Raw genomic sequence first — 19,539 nt, 5'->3', positions numbered from 1 at the left:
TGGATCCCTAAAACTGGAGTTAGGGATGGTTGTGAGCCACTATTAGGGCTCAACTCCAGGTCCTCTGGAAGAGCAGCCACCACTGAGTCATCTCTTCAGTCCCTGATTCAATTTCTCTTACAGTAACAGTAATCTGCAAAGGTGAAAGTAATTCTTTTACAGATTTTTGTGTGTTGATTTTGTGCCCTGTTCATTTACTGCTTGCAATGACTTTAGAGTGGAGGTTTCCTGCAATCATCACACCAGAGTGACTGACATCTTTCTTTATGCTTTGGTCTTCTTCTTGTTGTTGTTGTTCTTTTTCTTGTTCTTTTTCTTGTTCTTCTTCTTGTTCTTCTTCTTGTTCTTCTTCTTCTTGTTGTTCTTGTTGTTGTTGTTGTTGTTGTTGTTCTTCTTCTTCTTCTTCTTCTTGTTCTTCTTCTTCTTGTTCTTCTTCTTCTTGTTCTTGTTCTTCTTCTTCTTCTTCTTCTTCTTCTTCTTCTTCTTCTTCTTCTTCTTCTTCTTCTTCTTCTTCTTCTTCTTCGTCCTCGTCGTCTTCTTCTTTTTTTGTGTCTGATTGTTCTTGGCAATTCCAGCCCTGTAAGTAGAAGTGGAAAAAGTAGGGCGTCCCATCTTGTTCCAGATCATAGAGAAAAGGTTTTCAAGTTTTCTCTGTTGAGTAAGTGTTGCCTTTGGTGTGTTAAGATATATTCCTCTTTACCTAATTTGGTGAGGGATTTTTATCAGGAAAGTGTTTTGAATTTTGTCCAATTGTTTTTCTCCATGCAACGAAGCAGCAACGCTTTCATCCCTCATTTAGTCACTGTGGTATGTGACAGTGACTGGCCTGTGGTGAACCACTCTTGTATCCAGAGGACTGATCCCAGTTGATCATGGTGTATGATCCATTATATGTGGCATTGAATTTAGCTTGCTGTCATATTGCTGGCTGTTGTTAAATCTGTTTTTGTAAAGACACTGGCCTGCAATTTTCTTTTCTTATAATGCCTTTGCCAGGCAAGGCTAATCTCACAAAAATTATTTGGAAATATTCCCTCTTTAATGTTTCTGAAAGATTCAGAAAGATTGGTGTTATTTCGTTAGCTAGTTCATTGAATTCAACAGTACAGTCATTAGGTTCTAGATTTTTCTTTAATGGAGATTTTAATACCGAGTCAGTATTCTGATTTATTTTTGGTCTGTTATAATTTCCTATTTTTTGATGAAGTATTGATTGACTTCAGATCTCCAGAAATGTGCCCATTCCTTCTAAATAATCTATTTGTTACTGAATAATTATATCTTTTCTACCAGTTTGTGGTAGCTTATCTAGTTCTAATTGGTAATGAAGAATATTAGTCTTGAGATCTTCCTGCTGTTTGGGTTTGGACACTTAATACATTTTCCTCTTAGAACTGCTTTGTCTGTGGCTTGTAGATTTGGATATTTTGTGTTTCCCTTTTCATTTGTCCCATGATGTTTTTAATTGGATCTCAATTTCTCCATCAAGACACTGGTTCTTCGGGTGCTGGCTACATAATATGCACAGAATCATGATTTTTTTCCCGAGATTCTCCCTGTTGTTATTTCATAATATACTGACAAAAAGGTGATTTCATATTGTTTGATCCTGTGGCCTAACGTATAACCTACCCCGAATAACATTTCATGCATTTCTGAAGAATGGGCAGTCAGGAAGAGCTAGGTCTCCCCAGAAGAGAGCCCTAGAACCTCCTTCAGCTGCCTAGGCTCCTGCAGGTGGTCGGGTTTCCCTTTCTGCAGCTTCCCTGATGTGAGCCCCAGGAATGGTCGTTTTAGAAAGGTCTTTAGTGTTATTTACCTCTCCTGTACTCCACACTCTATCCTACCGTCCACTTCTGACCCAGTTTAACCCTTCCTCTTCCGTTATTCCCCTTTACCCTTACCAGCTCAGCCTGTCTCCCCTCCCTTGGACAGCCCTCCTCAGGGCCCCTTGGTCATTTATTGATGTCTCTGGTTATTCCAAATGAAACATACATTATGAAGATTCAGATCTAATGTCCTCCGATGAGAGGAAGCATGTGTCATTTGTCTTGCTGGATCTTGACGGCGTCAGAGTGACTGTTTCTAACTCCAGGCACCTACCTTCAGGATTTCATCTCAAACAGTTAATAAGGTTGCACTGTGAACATGTACCACATTTCATTATCCAGTCTTCAGCTGGATATCTAGGCTGTCTCCATTCCCTGGATATCAGAGCATCAGTGAACATGGATGAGCAAGAATCTCTAGGGTAGAACTCTATGGAGTCCTTTGAGTATATAAACAAGATTGGTATAGCTAGGCCATATGAAAGACCTAGTTTTAGCTTTTGGAGGAACACCCACGGTGATTTCCATAGTGGTTGGACCAATTTGCCTTTCTAATGGCAGTAGATAAATATTGTCCTCTCTCCACATCCTTTTCAGCATTTGTCATTATTCATTTTTTTTTTAAATCTTAGCCATTCTGAGTCAGGTGAGATAAAATCCCAAAGTAGACTTATTGTTGTGGCCATAGATCAATGTATTCCTCAACCCTCATCAGAGAAGATTCTATTTGCGATTAACACAGAGACCCATAACAGGTCAGTGTGCAGGGAATGAGAGACTACAGAATGCTCATCCTGAAAGGGAACATCTATAGTTCACCACCCCCCAGAATCTCCGAGATCATTGTGGAAGAGGGGACAGAAAAAGTGTAAGTGACAGAGGTAGCGGATGACTACAGGGAGACAGTGTCATGGCAGAGCAGAGGACAAAGCAGGGAAGCTGCATGTATGAACTCACAACAGACACAAAACCTGTGTAAGTTGACACCAGACCAAAGCCCAGCACGGGAAAGGGTGTCGGCATGTGAGTTCACCCCTAGCCATCAAGCAAATGGCAGGTTTTAGCTGCTGAGAGAGGAGCCGGTTTTCTCTACAGTTTTGCCCCCAAGTGAAATTGAACTTGTTTTTATGTTTGTTTGCTTGTTTGTTTGTTTAGGGCTTGTTTATAAAATCCTGTCCTAAAATTTGACCACATGTGTTTGAGTATTTTGTCTTTTTTGACCTGAGTTGAGTAACTCTGATTGTTTGAGGAACACACTGGGTTTTCTTTCAACCTTACCTAAGGCATCTGACTTCTTATGTAACTCAACATTAATTTTATGAGAAAGAGATGATAAATACCACAATTCTTTCATTTGCCTTTTCATATGTTCCTCAAGATTGAAGTGGCAGCATATATTTATCCATCAATTATTATTACTCTATTTCAAGCAAATCAAAATCTTTTAATTGTTATTACTTTATTTTAAGCAAGTCAAAGTATTTTCTTCCACTTGGTTACTTTTAGGTTTGCTTAGAGTATTTGTTTTCTTGCAAAAATTTTGATGATAGCTTTATGAAAAGGATACATAGGAAATAACTATATACTTTTCTATTTTATTTTATTGTTAATGAGTCAGGTACTATTCATTTTCTTACTCCTATTTTAGAAGTCTTCCATTAAAATATACTATATTCATATCTAAAAGAAAGATCACAACTTGTAGAATTTAGGACTATTTAAGGAGTTTTTCTTTGCTTATTTGAACACACGAATGTTTGCCGGATTTTCCCCTCGTGACTGTTGAGAGAGAGTTGTGAAGGCATGCGCTAAAATAGGTCCTGTTGTCCTGAGCACACCATGCAGGCTTGGGATGACTGCAACCGAGCCTCTGCTTCAGCCTCGCTGACCGGGAGCCTTCTTTGGAAATGCTACTTCACTTCTGGGGAGAACAGATGGTTTGGGATGAATTATGACAATCTCCAAATTCCAGAAACCCCTAATATCAGAACAAAAACTTGTTTCATTTTTAAAATGGAACAACTCTCCCGAAGTAGCTTATGTGTAAGGCACAATTCTAGTTCCCCAGCCATCGACGTCACTGAAAGACACGGTGCGGAAAGTCCTTTCCTGGTGATGATGTGCTTCTTGCCCTAGGTGCTGGGGTGTCTGAACAGATAACCTTGAAGCTGCCGCCAGACGTAGTCAAGGACTCTGCCCGAGCCTCTGTCACTGTTTTGGGTGAGTTCACTCCTTAGGGAATTTGTATGTTAACTTCTGCTGAATTTCTTTTTCATTAATATATACATAGATAGATGATATGTAGAGATAGATAGTAGAAATAGATGATAGATAGATAGATAGATAGATAGATAGATAGATAGATAGATAGATAGGAATAGGAAGATAGAAACAGAAGTTATTTGTATTTACCCAGCAAAATTGTTGTACTTTATAATTTTCAACTTTTTAAATTAAAATTTAAACCCCTTCCAACCCCTCTCAGGTACCCCCTTGCACTCTCTTCTAAATTATTACGCCTTAAAAAATTTTTGTTTTATACACACACACACACACTTCTAAATATATTAATACAACTGCTCAGCATATACAGTGTTACTTTTCTATAAATACTTTTTCAAAGCAAACAAAAACAACAACAATGTGGTAAGACGCACCTACAATGCCAACACCTGAGAGCTCGAAGCAGAGAGATACAAAGTTTGTGGCCAGCCTGGGTTTCACAGCAATGCTTTGTCTTAAATACATACATACATACACACATACATACACACATACATACACACATACACACATACATACACAATACATACACACACATACATACATACACACATACACACATACATACACACATACGTACATACACACACACATACACACATACACAATACATACACACATACATACATGCACAGATACACACATACATACACACATACGTACATACACACATACACACATACATACACACACATACGTACATACACACATACATACACACACATACATACACACACATACGTACATACACACATACATACACAATACATACATACACATACGTACATACACAGATACGTACATACACACATACGTACATACACACATACACACATACATACATACACACATACATACATACACACATACATACACACACATACAAACATACTTACACACATACATGAAAATGATACTTTCAACGTCTACTCCTCTTTGAATTGTTTATTGTTTCCAGTAATTCTTCTGTCCCTGAAATGCACCCTTTGCAAAATTATTCATTTTTTAACGTGGCTTGTTACTCATTTCTTTTCAGTATTTCAGATATAATCTTAAATTTCATTATTTCCCATCTCTGCCACTCTCTAGGAGATATATTGGGTTCTGCCATGCAAAACACACAGGATCTCCTTAGGATGCCCTATGGCTGTGGAGAACAGAATATGGTTCTGTTTGCTCCTAATATCTATGTCCTGGATTATCTGAATGAAACCCAGCAGCTGACCCAGAAGGTCAAGGACAAGGCCATTGACTATCTCAATATGGGTGAGTACGGGATGAGGGACTGAAAGTCGGCAGCATAGTGTCAGTTGGATTGAGTTAATTATCATTACGATCACATATTATCCTGCCATCGTGGCTACCATAATAGAAAACATTAGCGTGATTTATTTCAAAGGAACTATCTACTTTCCAAACTCCAATAAAACATTCCAAACTCAGAACATACTATATATGGACAAAAAATAAGAAAAATCAGAAGAGATGGCAAACACTTTAATCATCCTTCTGGCTTCCATGGGCATTCAACCTGTCATGTTGTTTCACCATTGCAGGGTACCAAAGACAGTTAAACTACAAGCACCAGGACGGCTCCTACAGCACCTTTGGGGATAAACCCGGCACTAACGGTGCCAGTACCTGGTAAGAAACCAATTTCCTGAGCTCTTGTTTTGAACCAGCTCTTTATAAAATGTACTTTAGCTATAATAACAGCGACTCTGTCAAGTCATACATTGTTAGATCTAGAGTGAATTATGCTACACAAATGCACCAGTATTAGTGAGTTTAATCTGCTATCCAAGGACATGCATGCTAAATATGTTCCCAAAAGCCATCCTGGCCATGTTATACCAACATAGTCTCTTCTAAACCAGCTCCCCTAACCCAGAAAGAGATATTGTGAGCCTATCATTTGACTTCTACATAAGCCATATCAACTTTAGCTTATATCATCTTTCTCAGGTCATGAGAAAGGATGAATTTTCTTATCATGAGAGAGGATGAATTCATTGGGGGAAAAGAATTAAGAATGGTGCAAAATCTTATTTTTACATTCCTAAGTAAAAACAGACTTAATGTTACTGCATAGGAGGGTAGGGCATGAGAGGATTCTGCCATCTCTAGGAAGACACCTTTCAAGAGAAGGGTCTAGGACCATCTCATGCTGTTTTCTCTTCAGACCATATAAACCTTTTGCCTTTTAAAGGGGCCTTCCTCAAAGAACTAAGAAAAACAACTGGGCTAGAAATCTACAGATTCTTTATGGCTAAGGCAATTTCTAGGTCTAAAGTCTTCTCCATGAGGCTAAAGGAGAGGGCATCTCCAGAGCACACAGATTTCCATTGGATACTTCTTCCGTGTAAGGAGGTAATTCATAGAGCATGCTGATGGGAAGTAGTTCTAAAGTCATTGTAATGGCGAATGTACAATCACTTCCCCCTCACCCAGGCTCACAGCCTTTGTGCTGAAGAGTTTTGCTCATGCCCGAAAATATATCTTCATCCATGAAACACATATCACGCAAGCCCTCCTCTGGCTCTCCCATCAGCAGAAGGACAATGGCTGTTTCAGGAGCTCCGGGTCCCTGTTCAACAATGCAATAAAGGTGAGCCATTCCAGAGCTAGTTTTGATTTATTTCTTATAAGATCTGTGAGGACAGAGAGAAGATGATATATGGTAGAAATTACCAAGAGGTCCATCAAAGAACAATAAGACCTAGACATTACCAAAAAAGAGAGGATAGAGTTCATTCTTAATGTGATATAAAGACTGGGGGATGGGTATAAAAAAGTGATAGGTTCCACAACACAACATAGTGAGAATAACGAATTAATAGAATCCTTAGAACTACTCTGATCTCTTTCTCTTGCCCATTCATAGGGAGGAGTAGATGATGAAGTCACCTTGTCGGCCTACATCACCATTGCTCTCCTGGAGATGTCTCTCCCTGTCACTGTGGGTACCACTTCATTCCCTGTGAAAAGGTGGCTCTGGGTGCAGCAAAACCCTGGCCCATTGTCTGAGACTTGAGCTTCCTATCACCAAAGTCAGCTTCCCTTCTATGCAGTACAAATGTTTTATGGATCCTCTTGCTCAATCGAAGAAGAAAGGTTTACATTTTCTCAGGGAGGCTTCTATGCTGTTTCTCTCCCATGACCATCTCCACTTACCAAAGAATCCTAAAGATATGATTGATACCAGACTAATGATTGATAATAGATTACTTTTTCTTTCCTTTTCAGAAATACATGTATTTATGCAGTAACATGCAATCATACCTCCCGTATTTCCTCCCTCAAAGTCCCCTCCATTTCCTCATCAACCCATCCCTTCCCAACTTCATGGCTTTTTTGAAAAATACAACCCACAAAGTCCAGTTGGTGCTGCTCCTGTGTTCATGAGTGTGTGGCCATCCCCGAAGCATGGGACTTTGACCAGGGATTGGGCTCTTGAAAATGCATGATCCTCTCTCCCTCCAGAGACTACTAAGTACCAAGAATGCCTCAGTAGGGGGTATAATCTGGAGAGCACCTACCCCATCTATGCCAGAATTTTGTCTGGCTTGATCGTGTGTGGGTCTTGTGTTGGTAGCCCTCGCTACTGGAAGCTCATAGTCTGCTGGCCATGCCGTATTCAGAAGCGAGCCTTTCACAGCACTCCTCCCTATCCTGACATCCTTTCTGTCTCCTCTTGTGTGATACCCTGAGCCTGGGTTAGGTGCGATTCCTTCTATGTATAAGAATGAACTGGAAACACGTTTTTTATCTCTAGTGACGTGTTCTACTTTGTGTGCTTCCCTGGGAAGGCCAGTACCTTTGTTCACATAGCTGCTTCCTTTCTGCCTGCCTTTCTCAGCAAACTGTTGTCCGCAATGCCCTCTTTTGCCTGGACACAGCCTGGAAGTCAGCAAAGGAAGGAGCCCATGGTAGCAATGTCTACACTAAGGCGCTGCTGGCCTACGCATTTGCCCTCGCTGGGAACCAGGCCATGAGGACAGAGATACTGAAATCACTTAGTGGGGAATCTGTGAAAGAAGGTGAGAGCATGTCTGAGATCTTTCTCCTGCCAACATTCCGGGCACCAAAAAAAATGCATGGTGGATTGTCCCTACGCTGCGTCTTGTGACCTCTGTCCTCTCCACTACCTGCTGTCTATCATCTAGTTACCTACATATTCCATATAATTTTTTAAATCTATGATTTTAAAAATGAAATCACACATCAAAAAATAAGAAGCGTCAAAGAATAAGAACAGCTTGAAGCTCAGACTTAGAGACTCACTCCAAAGAAACTATTTGTGTGAAGCTGGGTAAGCTTCTTCTGTAAACAAGGATAAGGTTTGCCCTGCAGGGTTGTTGCATTAAGTGAATAATAAATGTAAACACTTAGTGGAATGGGTGGCACATGGTAAATGTTATAGAAATACCAGCTGCCATTACTTATTATTAAGACTGCAGTCCCCAATCCACATCTGACCCTTCCTTGGTGACCTCATGAGAAAGTTCTGACATTTTGTCTCATTACAGAATTCAGTCATGTTGACCAATCTTTTTGTTTTCAGGTGATATTTTACATACATCACAGTTTATGTGAGAAGTTAAAGAAAAAGAAAATACAATACACATACTCAATAACATTAACCATATCATCTTTGATAGTGTTATGAAATGTTCTTAATATGTTGAGAAATACTTCAGATAATGCAAAGGGCATAAAGAATAGTTAGAAAATACTGGGTAGGGGCTGGAGAGATGGCTCAGTGGTTAAGAGCACTGGCTGTTCTTCCAGAGGTATTGAGTTCAATTCCCAGCAACCACATGGTGGCTCACAACCATCTGTAATGAGATCTGGCATCCTCTTCTGGCATGCGGGCATACATGGAGGCAGAATGTTGTATACATAATAAATAAATAAATTCTTTAAAAAAAGAAAAGAAAATACTGGGTAACTCATTGCCAGAATAAGAAATAAAGTATTCCCAATGCACACAAAAAATTCCATGTTTCATTTCCAACTTCAAAGGTTAACATTATCTTCAGTTCATTATTACAATACATACATGTGTATTTGTTGCATTTGTCCATAAGTAATACATTAATTTTATAAATTTTTCATCTTTGCATCTGCAGGAGCATATATGTTGATATTTCTTCTGCTTCTCTTCTGTTTAATTTTTAAGTTGAAGATTATGCAGATAAATCTCCCTATCAACACCTGTAGCTTTAGCTTGTTAATTGTCATTCCTATTTATTTTTGAGACAAAATCTTGCAAGGTAGCCTAAGTTAGCCTCAAACTCACAATCCTCCTGCCTCTGTCTCCCAAGTCCTGGGGTGACAGATGTGTGCTGCTATGTCAGACCCCTTGTTGAACAACCACAGTGGCTACACGGGTTCCTGTCTCTGCACATGACAGCTTCTCCAAGCTATCCTTCTAGAACCGTAATGACTCACTATAGACCTGACACTTTTTGCTTCGCTGAATGTTGCCAAGTTGCTCGCCAGCATAAACTCACTTTCCACAGCAGTCCTTGCCAGTTCCATCCCTTAAACAGGCACGTCCACTTTGGGTATTTTAAAGACGGTAAGAGTTCCTGCAATCTAATGACTCCTACGCTTCTGTTATTTCAGATGCTCTGTGACACTCACAAGAGACTTCTCGGGAAAGGTTTTATTAGAGATCCACTACAGTCTAGTTAAGCTTAAGATCACACCATAAACAGACTGCCCACGGCCAGTGAGAAAACTTTCTCCCAGGGCACAACCGCAGTGGCCCTTTGAAGTCACAAGTAGTTAAGGGTCCTGTGACTCTACCAACAGCCCCTGCCTTGACGGGACAGGAACGTCCAGTTCACATTTCTACCAAAGGGACATAATTCTCTAAGGTTTGAAAGATTACCTCTGAAGTGCAGTCTTCACTTCAGCTCTGCCCTGGTTACTTTCAAACAGCGATATAAATATTTAGTCACTGGTGGATATCTTTTTCTCACCTCCAGACATTTCCATCCACTGGGCCAGTCCTCAGAAACCCATGGTGCCAGAGGGTCTTTCGTACCAACCTCGGGCTCCCTCCGCTGAGGTAGAGATGAGTGCCTACGTGCTCCTGGCCTATCTCACGGCCCAGCCTGCTCCCACCCAAGAGGACTTAACTGCTGCCACGCTCATCGTCAAGTGGCTCACGAAGCAGCAGAATTCGCACGGTGGCTTCTCCTCTACTCAGGTCAGATATGGGTCAGAACCTTTCACTTCACCTTCGCCTGGCGAAAGACTTGCTAACTATGAACACACACGAGAACAAAAGAGTGCCGGTGACCTGAAGGATTATAATCTACAAAGATAATGGGGAGAAATTCAAAGACAGCTAGAAAAGTATTCTTAGCCGACGGCACCCCACCCCGTCCCTGTATTCCCGTAGTCTCCTGGTTTCAATAACAAATCCACGTGCCTACAACAGTCCTAAGGCACCAGAAGAAGGAAGGGAAAATTACCTGCCATTCTTCTTGCAGGCAGAGGCTCTCTTTTGAACTGTTAGTGGGAACCCTAACAACATTCTCTCCTTACAGATGTGTCCATTGGTAGGTCTATGTTTAAACTAGACAGTTTTGATGTTCCTCAGATACCTCTTGGTACACAAAAATATGTGTACTAGGACTGTCTTTACCCACCCAGTCTCTCAAGCAAAGCTATGGATTCCTGCATCTAACAATTCATCAGCACGTGCCCAGCAAGAAGCTTCATTTTCAGAAAGAGTAGATGTTAGCATACATCTTCTCTCAGAGTAAAGAGGATGTGGAGAAATACAAACTTGCCCTTTTCTATTCCATTAAAAATAAGGTCTTTTTCCACAAGAATGAAAAAAAATTATTTGATTAAAAATTATTTTCACTGATTTCTTAGAAATGTATCATTTAAATGTGCCCTCCCAGCTCAGTGTCAATGGCATTGAGACTATAGCATGGCCAGGAGGAAGTGAACACAGGTGGTATTCTGATGAAAAGGGAGAGCCAAGAAAGAAGAGCACCACAGCAGGGGGATGTTCCTAATAAGCTCCCTGCTTCCTGTAGAGAAACTGAGGCCTGACTCTGAGCAGGTATAAAAGACTTTGGCTCCTCATCAGCACAGGAGAAGTTTAATTTGGAAAGGGAACCAGACAACGCTCTGACTGGGGCACAGCAGATAGGATCATAATGGTCCACAGGGCTTCCGTAAATAATTAGCTGATGCTAATAAAGCATCCCATTCCCATTTACATATGTTTTCTACATACCATACCACACACGTTTATATAGGGAGACAGAGAGAGATCAGTTTACTGTAGGGCACACAACCCAAGGCATTTTGTGATGTTATTATCCCATTATCCACCCGGAAGTTGTGATCAGTCTTTAAAACTTAAATAAATAAAGAGAATATAAAACTAGGAAACCTAAAACCCTGTGACTGCTAACAGGACTTTGGGAAATCAGAGTTTTCCTATCTATATTAGCGCTCCTTTCATTCCATAACAAAATATCGGAGAGTAAACCCACAAAGAACGGAGGCTGATTTAGCTTCCAGGTTTTGATACTGAAAGCCCAGAGGATGCGCAAACATGTGTAAGAAGGCTCTGGCGCAGGTTGCCCTGCCTGCTGGCTTCCTCACCTTGTGGAGAGTCGCAGTCAAGGGAATATATGTGGGAAGATGATACTCTGTTTTAAAACAGGAAGCCAGAGATCTGTGTAGGCCAGAGTTGTTCTTTTTATAGCAATGAACTAGCAAGAACTCCCTTGGATACTCACCAGAACATAATTCCTCCCAGGAGCAATGCGGCCAGTGTGTTAAGGTCCTCTGTATTAGTTATGATCCTGTTGCTATGATATAGCTATTATCAAGGAGACTGAGAGAAGGAAGGGTTTATTTGGCTTATGGTCCCGGAGGAATAAGAATCTGCCATGGCAAGGAAGTCTGGCAGCAAGAGGCTGACTTGGTGGCAGGAACCCAACACTGAGAGCTCACTCGTAATGTCAAGCATGAACCGGGGAGCAAAGTGGTAATAATGTAAGACTTTTAACTCTCAAAATCCACCCCAATGGCGTTCTTTCCTCCAACAAGGCCACACCAACAGTAAAATTCCATCCCCCAAAACAGTGTCACCAACAGGGGAACAGACACATGTTCAAATGTGGGAGCCTCTGTGGGACATTTTCGTTCAAACCAGAACAGCCTCCTACTTGCTTCGGTTCCCCTCCAATAGCACCGTTATAGAGAGTGAGCTTCAGACTTGGGAGCAACAGATTGCTTCCAAACATAACAATCCTTGAGTGAGTGGTGCCATTCCTCTTTCAGGACACAGTGGTAGCTCTCCATGCTTTGTCCAAATATGGAGCAGCTACTTTCACAAGAGCTAAGAAAGATGCACAAGTGACCATCTATTCTTCAAATCTATTTTCTACAAAATTCCAAGTGAACAATGACAACCAATTATTACTGCAGACGGTCAAGTTGCCGACCGTGCCTGGGGAGTACACCGCATCCGTGACAGGAGAAGGATGTGTTTACCTCCAGGTGAGACTTGGGCCGAAGAGAAGGGTCCCCGGAATTGTTCTCCTGGTAAAATCATAACCCAGCAAGCAAATGACCAAGTTGGAGAAAAAGTCAAGGCAGCTGAGGGGAATTTCAAGGATAGGACAAAAACCGATTCCTTTCTTAAATGTTCCATAGACATCCTTGAAATACAATGTCTTCCCGGGAGAGAAGAAGGCCCCGTTTGCTTTACGGGTGCAGACTCTACCTCAGACGAGTGATGATTGCAAAGTCTACACCAGCTTCCAGATCATACTTAGCATCAGGTAAGACTCGTTTTCATAATTCAAGGTCAGGGGGAACAACCCATCTTCCCATTGGAACTTCTCACTCAGCAGAATTGTTGGACAGTAAATATTTGGATCTGTTTTAAAAATAAGGTATTCTTTTAAGTTGGTAAAACTGAGTTTCTCAGTAATGGAGCTTATGTTGCCTGCCCTCTTCCTTCCGAAGTTAATTCCCTCAAATAATTACTTACTCCTGGTAATAAATAAACAAACAATATCACCTTTGTCTATTACTTGAATTCCTTCTATATGATGAAATTTTATAGTAATCTTGGTCTTCACGGAAGAAAAAATTCTTAGAAGATTTAAATAAAAGGAAGTAGTGACTCTTCCATTGTAATTCCGCTGTTAATAAGTAAATCCAGTCATATATAGTATAATGTTTGGAAAACAGCGTACATATCCACAGCAATAGTCAAGTGCCACAGGACTTACAAAAACTACCCACAGGACCCTTGTGAGTTGACTGACTGCTCTACTTAGGGAACTGTGGAGGTAAAGTGTGAATAACAAAATCCCAGTATAGATTGGGGCCTCGAGGGCATGTCACCTGCCAAACTTCCTTAAAACACAGGGCAGGTGAGTTCACAAACCTGAAGTTTCGTTACAGACCTGGTCTCTATGGATTTACTAAGTTCTAAACAAATTCTAACACAGAGCAGGCTTTTCAGGGTCCTTGGAAAATCTTATGTATACTTTGTAGAACCATGGAATAGTCAACATATAGACATAGGAAAAGAATATTAAATAATACAGGAAAACCCAAGTCTTTCTTCCCTCAATCTTCAGCTACACCGGCAGCCGTTCTGACTCCAACATGGCAATTGTTGATGTGAAGATGGTGTCTGGCTTCATCCCCTTGAAACCAACAGCGGAGATGGTATGTTCACAATAAGCCCAAGATAGCTATTTTGCATCTGCAGACCAAGATAGTATTTACTAAAATACTATTACATTAAGTCATAAAGAGTTATGCCTTCTCCAAATGAAGTGTGTTTGTGCATGTTGTGTGTGTTTAGACATCATGGCTACCAGGGAAACTTGCAAACATGTTATCTTTCCCCCCTCTTTATTTTCTTATTTTAATTCAAATTTAGTTAACGTCTTTTTCCTTTCCCTTTCTTTCTTCCAACCTCCCCACATTTCCTTTTTACTCTCTCTCTCAAATTCACGGCTTCTTTTTCTTTGTTATCTTTGCATATGTGTGTGTCTACATGTGGTAGATAAGCAGTTATGGGGGCTCTCCCCTGAGAAATATCTATTGTTCTTTTCAACAGTTGTCTAATTGCATATCTAATTGACCAATCCTTTTGTTTTATGTGATATTTTACATACATCACAGTTTATGTGAGAAGTTTAAGAAAAAGAAAATACAATACACATACTCAATAGCATTAACTATATCATCTTTGATAGTGTTATGAAATGTTCTTAATATGTTGAGAAATACTTCAGATAATGCAAAGAGCATAAAGAGCAGTTAGAAAATACTGGGTAACTCATTCCCAGATAAGAAATAAAGCATTCCCAATGCACACAAAAAATTCCATGTTTCATTTCCGTCTTAACATCTTAAGGGGATAAAGCATAAGAAGATCAGCCGGTGAAATAATAAGAAAATGACTGAGCATAAACTTCTTAGTGAAAATGAGATTGTTTGAGGTTAGAAGGAAAAAAACAAGGGAAAAAAAATCTCCTTTATGAATGTTACTTGAACCTTGAAAAATGAGTAACTCTCCTTTCTTCTGATACACCAGCTCTACAAGTGCACCATATACCATACTGATACATCAGCTCTACAAGTGCACCATATGCCATACTAATAGCATGCCCTTCATCCAAGTTACCTTTCATTTTTATTTTTACTTTTTTGTTTATACAGGACCTTTGAAGACCTTCTACCCTCAGGGTCTTTTGATGATAAAACAATTTCATTTCCCCTGGATTCTCCAGGGCTTAAATCTATTTATTAACGTTTGTGGCATCTCTATTTTCTTCAGGTTGAGAGCTCTGTGAATGTGAGCCGGACAGAAGTCAGCAATAACCACGTCTTGATTTACTTGGATAAGGTGAGTGCCCTGACTGATGCAAAACACATAGAAAAATAACCCTGAAGGAACTGTTTGGAAAGTGAGCATTTGTATTTTAGAGTCATCGCCTCAATGCTAGAGACATGTGACTTCTAGCATTACAGTGGCTGCCCTCTCCTTGTAGATATTTTACCCGAGATTATGAGTAGAAATGCCACACTTGACCACTGGGGCATGAATACTTCCAGGCACCTGTAAGACATTCTCCATAACAGTTTTCATTAAGTCAGCCAGTGAGCTTGGAGATGCTGAATGATGCAGGGAAGTGGTTATTGTGATCAATCAGTCATCATCATCTTCATCAACAGAGTAGAGGAGAAGATACCATCAATCTCAGCTGGCACTTGAACCACACAATAGTAAAACACCAGTGGTATAGGACGTCCTTCTGTCCGTGTGTTAAGACGTCCTTCTGTCCGTGTGTCGCTTTCACTGGTTGAATAAAGAAACTGCCTTGGCCTGTTGATAGGGCAGAACTTAGGTAGGCAGAGAAGACGCAACTAAATTCTGGGAGAAAGAAAGCAGGGTCAGAGAGAGCTGCCATGGAGATGCCAGGTCAGACATGCTAAATCTTTCCTGGTAAGCCACAACCTTGTGGTGAACAGAGATTAATAGAAATGGGTTAAATCAAGATATGAGAATTAGCCAATACGAGGTTAGAACTAATGGGCTAGGCAGTGTTTAAATGAATACAATTTCTGTGTAGTTATTTCGGATGTAAGCTAGCTGGGCGGCTGGGACCAAGGGACCTTCTCTCCATCAACACACCAGTCCACCCACAGACTAATAGAAAAGATAGGTGCAACAGCATAGCTACATAGACCTCTATTGATAGGAATTTCAATAGTGGCTCATCCTTTATAGACTTCTTTGGGTCTCTATCTGCATTTTTTATAGGATGGTAAGACAAAATTGTACTAAACCTCTGAAGTTTAAAAGATGATGTAATAGGTAGTCAACAGAAAAGGAGTACACACATGTGCGCTCACACGTGCATGTGTGTCTGCACACGTGTGCACACACACCACCAACAGAGCCATGTACTGGCATTGATTAACATAGGGGTTCTCAACCTGAGGGTCACAACCCCTTTGGAGGTCACATATCAACTATCCTGCATATCAGATATTTACATTATGGCTTATAACAGTAGCAAAATTACAGTAATGAAGTAACAATGGAATAATTGTATGTTTTGGGGTCACTATAACCTGAAGAACTGTATTAAAGAGTTACAACATTAAGAAGGTGGGGAGTCACTGGACTGAGGCCTGTGTAGTGATGAAGTTACATTGAATATATAAGAAGTAATTTTTCTCATTTACTCTGAGGGCTTTCTACACCATGCACCATGCTGTTAACAGATAAAGCCTCCACCCCCCACCTCAAACCCCAATTAACACTATCTATCTAGTCAAAGGGAGAAGAAAGCTTCCAGGAAAGTCATTGATCTCTTTTTGATTTCCAGGTGTCAAATCAGAACATAAGCTTGTCGTTCACCGTTCAGCAAGATATTCTAATAAAAGACCTGAAGCCTGCCATAGTGAAAGTCTACGATTACTATGAGAAAGGTGAGTGTGAACCGCCCGAGCAGACATCCAACTCCCGATCACAGAACTTAGGAAGGCGTTGGGTGACCGGTTATCACTGGCATCTCATCACTTAGTGCTGTCTCCATCAGGCTGGATACCTGACTTTTCATCTCCTTACTTCTATGAGAGAAAGCACATTTTAAGTGTATCAACCAGCAAAACAAAATAGCTGCACAGGTAACTTTCTGTCAGATAAACCAATTGTAGGGCAATCTGAGATTTAAGGATGTACCACAGTGGCCTGTCAAGAATCTGGAGTAAAGGGAAAATGTGGATCATTGTCCCCGGAAGGATGCTCCAGGCAGCAAGCAGGGCATCAGGGGAATGACCCGGGCACTTCTGATGCAATCACAGATGCTCATCGTGATGTCACATAATGGTGTTTGTTTCCATTTCCTTTTCTCTCAGATGAGTTTGCAGTCGCTCAGTACAGTGCTCCTTGCAGCAAAGGTAACTAGTTCACATTCCTTTACAGGATCGCCAGAATTCTTCTGGCTTGTCTCCCAAATTTCATTCTCCAAAAAGTTCTATGTAAACATTCTTCTTAGGAATTATTTTGCTTATATCAAATATTATTATAGAAAAACATGTGTGTTGGAGAGGCCTGATGCCTCTTCAACCCTCAGCTAGTTTGCAGCACTGGTTTTTGAGTAATTATCTATAATGGGTCTCATTTTCTACTGTATTCATTGCACTACCTTGGACACTATGCTGTTTGTACTTACAGGCAGAGGCATAGTTTGCTTATGGAAACCCAAGCCCATCTTAATTTTCTTTTCTTTTTACTGCTACAGGTTATAAAAATGCCTGAGGATCCATGAATAAAAAATGTTTTACTGGAGCCCTGTTCTTAGGACTTCATAAGAAAAGCAGTGGTTTTGTATTTCTAGATATTTGATAAATAAAACATTTTTCATATCTATTAGTCACATTCTATCAATCATCATTTTTTAAATTTCCATGCTTTCAGATCTAATACCCAATAAAGACTGAGAAAAATCAAGAGTGGAAGGAATTCAGAATACCAAACAGTGATACAGTGATATTGGTTTGAATAGGCTTCATGGGGTGGGGATGGCACAAAAAGTATCGGGTCAAAGCTAGGAGAAAGTAGAACATGTTTGGTTGTGGGAATGCCTTAAGGAAGAGCCAAAGAGTCTATTTTTATGAGCTAATAAAAGATTCACTTGATCAGAAATACAAAATTGAATATGTTTTATTGGAAAATAGCCTCACTGCTTGGGGTTTACATGTTCCACGAAAGGATAAACTCTGCCAAGGGGTAGTGAGGGTAACCCATCCATTAACTTTGATGCTCAGGTTTTGCAGTAGATGACTTCTGAGACTCAAGCTGTGATCTGTGCAGACGCGAGTATCTCAGAAGGAAGACTATCTGTGACTCAAGCCCAGTTGGGGGAGGGGTGATGTGCTTGAGCGCCTGCAGCCCCTGGGTCATAGAGTGGGGTGAAAGGACGGAGACAGCATCAAGGGGGCGTTAGACGCAGAAAGCAGATCCCTCACGTGATCTAGTCTCGAATGCCACACTCCTTCCCTTCCTTATTTTATTTTTCTTGCATTCGATATTTAAACCACCCTTTATGTGATGTCATACACAGAAGATCCCTGAGATTTGCAGAGGAAAGCCGAAGGAAATTGAAGACAGAAGAATCCAGAGGGAAGACACAAGAGGCAATCCTGGCCACCCTTGCCTCCATTTGGCAAGAAAGTGGCAGGGTTTACTCTGTCAGGGGGTAAGTGGAGGTGGTATAAGCTGACACTATGGAAGGACTTTGAAATGTAATCAATCCTTACTTCTGTTTCCTGGGTGAACACACAAAAAAAGGCAGTCATGTTTAGTGGTAAATTATCCCGTGAGCACCTCACAGCTCTAGGCCCTTCCTCTTTGTCTGTGAGGGACTCATAGTGGAAAACATGTTTTCAGAGAGTCCTTGTGGTGATTCATTAGCCGTCACACCCAGTCTAAAATGCCAGCTGTTGGCTTCACATCTGCAAAGCACAAGATTATCCTATAGCCTACACTGCAGTAAGCATAGCTGCATGTGTTTTAAAGTCAGACTCAGAAAGGCAAATATCACAGAGGGGAGGAGGGGTTTTCTCCTTCTCTGCCCATGACTTGCTGCGATACTCTGTCTTCCATTTAAGCCATTTTATCGATGAGGCTTCATATTAAGATTTCTTTTTGTTTGGTTTACTCGGTTGTTCATATGCAAAATTTCAATTTTATTATTTCCAGTATTTCTGCCTCTTAATCTTGCTCCTCTTTTATGTACTGTATTGTCTTCTTTGTTTCATTTAGCTGTTATTGCAGTCAGAAGGCTGAAGTAAGGGATACCACGCACCTCAGGCCAGTATGTGCCATATGGCAAGAACGCAGAGACAGAGAAGGAAGGAGGGAAAGAGTGGGAGGAAGGGAGGGAGCAAAAAGCTTGCTGCTAATCTCGAGGAACAAAAGCAACAAGACAGAAGGGGGCAGAGGCAAAAGAAAGAAAACACCATGAACACTGGGCTCATCACTGAGTGGATTCGCATACAAGCAGGAATTCTGGAGTACCTATAACATAAAGAACTGCCAGGAAACTTTCCCCTTCTCTGTCTTCAACCAGAGCAGCTGCAGAAGACCTTTTTGAAGAAGTCACTGCTACTCAATAGCTCTGCATTTCTAGAGTTGAAGGTCCATTCCCCCTCCCTTCACTGCCCATTCTGAGGAGGTAGGGCATAGAGACAGACTTTGAACTTTGTCCAAGAGAAAAACTAACCTGCAGAATAGGAAACTAGTACTATTTTTTATTAAGAATGTTTTTTTATTTATTCTTTGGTAATTTCATATATGTGTAGTGTTTCTGATCCTATGCACTTACAACTCTCATTTTTTACT

The 19,539-nt window shown here is 40.7% G+C and overlaps 1 protein-coding gene across 1 annotated transcript in view; it reads left to right on the top strand.

Annotated features, from left to right (window-relative positions):
• The window catches only part of A2m (alpha-2-macroglobulin), a 46,380-nt gene extending 29,279 nt beyond the window's left edge, over window positions 1-17,101 (top strand). Inside the window, 13 exon segments of the mRNA XM_038319273.2 lie at window positions 3,966-4,049; window positions 5,202-5,378; window positions 5,669-5,756; window positions 6,564-6,720; window positions 6,997-7,071; window positions 7,972-8,152; window positions 10,109-10,332; window positions 12,438-12,656; window positions 12,813-12,940; window positions 13,751-13,841; window positions 14,962-15,030; window positions 16,520-16,622; window positions 17,052-17,101. Of these exon segments, the coding sequence (XP_038175201.2) occupies window positions 3,966-4,049; window positions 5,202-5,378; window positions 5,669-5,756; window positions 6,564-6,720; window positions 6,997-7,071; window positions 7,972-8,152; window positions 10,109-10,332; window positions 12,438-12,656; window positions 12,813-12,940; window positions 13,751-13,841; window positions 14,962-15,030; window positions 16,520-16,622; window positions 17,052-17,101 (1,646 nt within the window).
• The last annotated feature ends 2,438 nt before the right edge of the window (window positions 17,102-19,539 follow it).

This window comes from Arvicola amphibius, chromosome 2 (assembly GCF_903992535.2).
Source record: "Arvicola amphibius chromosome 2, mArvAmp1.2, whole genome shotgun sequence".
In the NCBI taxonomy this organism is placed as follows: Eukaryota; Metazoa; Chordata; class Mammalia; order Rodentia; family Cricetidae; genus Arvicola; species Arvicola amphibius.
Note: the sequence above shows the minus strand (reverse complement) of the source record. Positions and strands in the feature narration are given on the sequence as shown.